The 5,061-nt window shown below is 35.9% G+C and overlaps 1 protein-coding gene across 1 annotated transcript; it reads right to left on the bottom strand.

Moving 5' to 3' along the window:
- Positions 1 to 1,442: 1,442 nt before the first annotated feature.
- LOC135207251 (zinc finger protein 239-like) lies at positions 1,443 to 4,145 on the bottom strand. Its single transcript, XM_064238903.1, has 2 exons — positions 3,992 to 4,145; positions 1,443 to 3,718 (listed from the first exon to the last, which is right to left on the bottom strand). The coding sequence occupies exon 2, from the start codon at positions 3,391 to 3,393 to the stop codon at positions 2,377 to 2,379; it is 1,017 nt and encodes a 338-aa protein (XP_064094973.1). The 5' UTR covers positions 3,394 to 3,718; positions 3,992 to 4,145; the 3' UTR covers positions 1,443 to 2,376.
- Between the last annotated feature and the right edge of the window lie 916 nt (positions 4,146 to 5,061).

The raw sequence follows: 5,061 nt of genomic DNA, 5'->3' as shown, positions 1-5,061 counted from the left end.
TAATTTTAATTCTACCGGTTTCCAGCTTGGTGATAGTAAATCCTAATGTTAAGACCGAAGGTTTGTTCCGTATATGAACAATTGGGTATTCATTCAATCTGGATCTGGTATATGTATATCTATTAGTTTTGTGTAAGTGGGGATACCCTATGGCTGGTCTAAGGCACTAAAAATAATAATTTATAGAAAGTTTGAAAAGCATAATAGTTCTTGTAATTTATAGTGAGCAAGAGGCCACCATAACAATACTAGCTTTCTCTTGTCCTCATTTACATGCACATAGCATGCCCTCCACTCCAACGATAATGATCGAAATGCCATGTGCTGAGGATGACTCATGCACAGATTGGAGTTCCAAGCTGTAGTCATATGTCCTCTGTGATTCCTGATGACCAACTAAAGGCAAACTAGCATATGCCAAAGGAAAGAAGACACGAGAGATTTTGTATATGCAAACTCCAAAATTTCTGGCAAACCTTGACTGACCAAGGCGCTGCATGACCACGTGCATAGATTGTCATGATAACCCTACGTATCATACAACAGCAACCTGTTGCATACAAACTTCATTGGTGCACACAGTATCTGAAGGCTGTGCATGTGCCAAGTTAGAAAAGCACAGGTGTATGAGTCACAGGCAGTCCTGCTGTCTGAGAGGCCACAGGAAGATGTGGGGTACTGAGCATGCTTAGGAGCAGAAAATGTACTAATAGTAAGTAGTGGTGAGGCTCACATATGCATTGGAATCTCAGGGGAGAGCCAAGCATGTGCAATGCGCATCTGATTTTACACTAGAAGAGACCACAGGGAGTTACTAACCTTCTTGCAAATACCCTCCTCAGACTGAGAGAGCAGGTGTAGTACTTGTGGAAGAAGCAGTGTGAGAGTATGGAAGGTGGGGAAGTCAAAATAAAAGATTTTAATAATGGCATGGGGGTTAAAATTATTCCCTCCAGTTGATAATGGCAAAACATTCTTAGCCTTCTCTCTCTTATTCCCAAGCTTTTTCAACTACAGATGGAACTGCCTCACACACTCTTCACAGGGAAGGTAAGGACTGCAGGGTGTACCACTACAACAGGAGCAAATAGTGTAGATTCACAAAGACACAGGACATGAAACACACACATGTGCTCACATGCCTCATACATATCTCAGTTCAGATTTGTTATCCGCACAGAATTACGGTACACAAAGAAAAACATTACAACCTGGTGGTGTGTGAGGGTGCAGCAAGGCTTCCTCACCTGACAGCAGCCAATGAAAAAGATTGTTGACAGCAGGGAGTGGGGTGGTTTCCCCTTCTCATCCTTCTACCACCAGTTGACCACCTTGTTCCAAATTTCAACAACCAATTCCAGCTTGTTCTGAGGTATACTCCTACATAAAAGGTGACGCTCTGTATTCCTTAAGGAACAAGTTCAAATAAAATTGGAGAAAAGTTTACTAGCTCTTTAAAAAATGACAAGTGCACAGCGACTCAGTCTCCCACCTCAAGGCCAGTGGAATCTCGATAAATAGACTCCCAGGTGGAACTGGTATATATCTTCTTCCTTTCTAGTGTCTGACATACTTCTCCTCTAACGTCTGACATACAAAAAGGGTACTGAAAAGTAATGGCATTGTGATGAAATAAATATCAATTCAACAACTGAGGACTATCAGTACACCTCAAATTTACTCATTTCATATGAATAAGATTTTAAATAATCCTACATCAGACCAACAAAAACTAAAGAAATTTAAACTTTTATAAAACATATAATTCTTTTAGATATGGTACAGTCGTGGAAAAGTATTAGTACATTGATCCTGAAAAACTAGATGATTGAGTTGGTGTACTGAATAGGTAGTTAACAACGGTACTTTTGATTGTCAATATAGTAAACAGTTAAGTTCAAAATCTTTATGTCTGAATCAAGAATTGTACAGTAATTTTATGAACTAATACTTTTGAAGAGCTTTCCCTTTCCTACTGTATCACTAGTATCAAGCTACATCAAATGCTTACAACTGCCATACTATGTCTCACTCATTCTAGAGTAATCAAAGCTAACAGCACCTAAATCAAATTCTACTATGTTGACTGTTATATTATTGTAAACATTACCTAATTGTGTAGCAAGCGGGCAATGTGAAATCATAGAGAACATTATAATCACAGCATCTGACAGGGTAATTTAGTATACAACCATTCTCAACAACCATCTGTTCATGAATTACAATCTTGTAAAGCCCTAAGAATTATCATAGTACATCAGTGTCTTTAGTTTACATCACTGTCTAGTCTCATTTCAACAGCTCTTGTCAAAATTTCCACTCCAGTCAGATTATTCTTGTTTAAATATATGAAATATATAATAGTGACACTGTTTTTCAAAATACTCTTCTTTTATGGATACTTTCATTGATGTGATCCACACCACACTCTTTCTCACTGCCACCATTTTTGCTAATCCTCTGTTCACAAGACTCTCCGTTAGAGCATACATTTGCAATAATTTGCTCTTCATCAGTCTCTGTCTTTATATGTAAGTTTTCATGATCATTATGTTCTATATCTAGGTTACTGATATCATCATCATCATCATGAAACAAAGAGGGATCAGTCTCAATCACAAATGTTTCTGCTTCTGTTTTAATGGTAATACTCAAAGAATTGTGTGTTGATTCTTGTACATTTTCAACTCTTTTTAATAATAAGTCATTCAGGTCATTTTCCTTACTACCTTTACACTTCATTGGTTTACGAGCAGCTTTTCTTTTTCGCTGATTTTCCACCCACTCATTATTGTGTAATGTGAGTTTGTGCCTCTCCAAAGATGAATTCATAGTGTAATTTTTACCACAAAGGTCACACCGAAAATTCTTTTCTCCTGTGTGAGATATCAAATGTCTTTTTAGATGTGAAAAACGGGAAAATCCTTTTTCACAATAATCACATATAAATTCATAGCCACCCGTGTGAGAAACCATGTGAGTGTTTAGATTTGTCTTTTGAGAAAAGCCTTTCCCACATACTTCACACCTGTGATTGCGCTCTCCTGTGTGTGTTACCATGTGAGTGGTTAAATTTGACTTTTGAAAGAAACCTTTTCCACAAACACTGCAAATCCAGCTTTTTTCACTAGTATGTATTTTCATGTGGGTTCTTAAGTGGGGATTTTGGGAAAATTTCTTACCACAGATATGACACTCAAAATTCTTTTCTCCAGTATGTGTTACCATATGCCTTGCCAAGTAAGCATTCTTAGAAAATGGTTTTTGACATATATCACATCGAAAGTTCAATTTCTTTGTGCGCACTTTGGTCGTATGATCCTTTGTTTTATCAAAAGTTAACAACAGAAGTTGGCTTGCGCTGCCATCAAAAGCATTTGGTAACACTTCCATAATACATGTCTTTTAAACTACTTCAAGATAACGAGAACATTATTTATTTATTCATAATTTGTGTCCCCTAAGCGTCTGTAAAGGCATACATTAGTCCATAACCCAATGTACAAAAATAGCTTTTCTGTAAAAACAAAAATAGCTTTTCTGTAAACAAATACTGTCATAACTTCTGTAAATAATTGAAATGTATGAGAAAATTAACACTTGTTCTAATCATCTCATGAACCAATAATTCTGTTACATAGCTTCAAGGAAGAAGTTACTATTCCCATGAATATCAAGTTCTCCAAAGTTTTCATTGGATTCCACTACTGATATGGTCCTGAAACAAAGAAGAAAACAATGAAGCAAAGCACATTTCACTTTATGGATAGTAGTACAGTAACCTACCTCATCATCATCATCTTTTACTGTAATCTATGAGTGAAGCAGCTACCCACCACTATGTTTTCTTAACATATCATGAAAAGGCTAAGGAAGCAGCTACCCATCACTTTGTTTTCTTAACATATAAAAAGGCTAAGGAAGTCAAATTTTCAAAATAAAATCTGACTATTGTATTCATGAGGAAAAAAAATAACAGCACTCTACTTACACGCAAAAAATCTTCATTCATATGAAGGACTGGGTTACTACTGGTACTGGTGGAACTGGTTACAATATTATGCTGGTCAATGTCTTGTTTTACTTTAAAAGTATCTTGAATATCTGAAATAAAACAGCCTTTTAATCCTAACTGCAAACATTTAGACTATATAAAATAGTTTTGTCACAGAACTATTCCTATATGATAGTCCCAGCATGCATTCATGAATGCAATCTCTAGACACATCTCTTCAATCCATTACATCAAGACCAAATATGCACAGCACCTGTTGTGCCACACTGCGCCATTCTTTGTGTCTCGGTTTGCCATACACATCTTGGAATTTTGTTTTCTGATTTTGTGACTTATTATGCTGATTTTCATCATATAAATAATCTTTATTCCTATACAGTTGACCCCTGTATTCACAGGGGATGGGTACCAGACCTCCATGTGAATACCTCAAATCCGCAAATACTTAAACTTAAAACCCCTCTTAAATGCTTAGAACTGCCTATTTTGATAGTAAAATCATAAAAAAAATTTAAAAATGCTTATACCTGAGTATTTTAATATATTTTTACTACAAAATGTGCATTTATTCACAAAAATCATATGAAAATATAGTAATTTGTGAATATTTCTCTTCGAGAAATACTGCAAATAGGCGATTTTCCATGAATAATGGGTATGGTATGCAGTGGGGTCCCCGTATTCACGTTCTACGGATTCAAGTATCCATGGATTCATGGATTTCTCTCTGGACTATATCTACCCATTATTCGCAAGAAATTTGCCTATTCGCTGTATTTTTCTGTGAGAAATATCCAGAAATTCCTGGTTTTTTATCAATTTCATCATAAAATGCACTTTTTGTGATAAAACTCTTATAAAACCAAGTATAAATATTTTTAGTGGGTTTTTCTTGAGTTTTACCTACCAAAATAAGCTGTTTTCAGCATTTTTATAGGGGTTCCAATTATTCGCAGATTTTAACTATATTCGCAGGGGGACCGCTTTATATGGCCTATAGGAAAATCCATGAATAGGCGAGTACGTGTATTGTGAGTCAAAGAATA

This window comes from Macrobrachium nipponense, chromosome 32 (genome assembly GCF_015104395.2).
Source record: "Macrobrachium nipponense isolate FS-2020 chromosome 32, ASM1510439v2, whole genome shotgun sequence".
Lineage (NCBI taxonomy): Eukaryota > Metazoa > Arthropoda > Malacostraca > Decapoda > Palaemonidae > Macrobrachium > Macrobrachium nipponense.
The sequence above is the reverse complement of the archived record's forward strand: the minus strand, read 5'-3'. Positions and strand labels throughout refer to the sequence as shown.

What these genes read in the sequence shown, in the direction of transcription:
- LOC135207251 (XM_064238903.1), bottom strand. Translation starts at nt 3,393, where the DNA reads ATGGAAGTGTTACCAAATGCTTTTGATGGCAGCGCAAGCCAACTTCTG.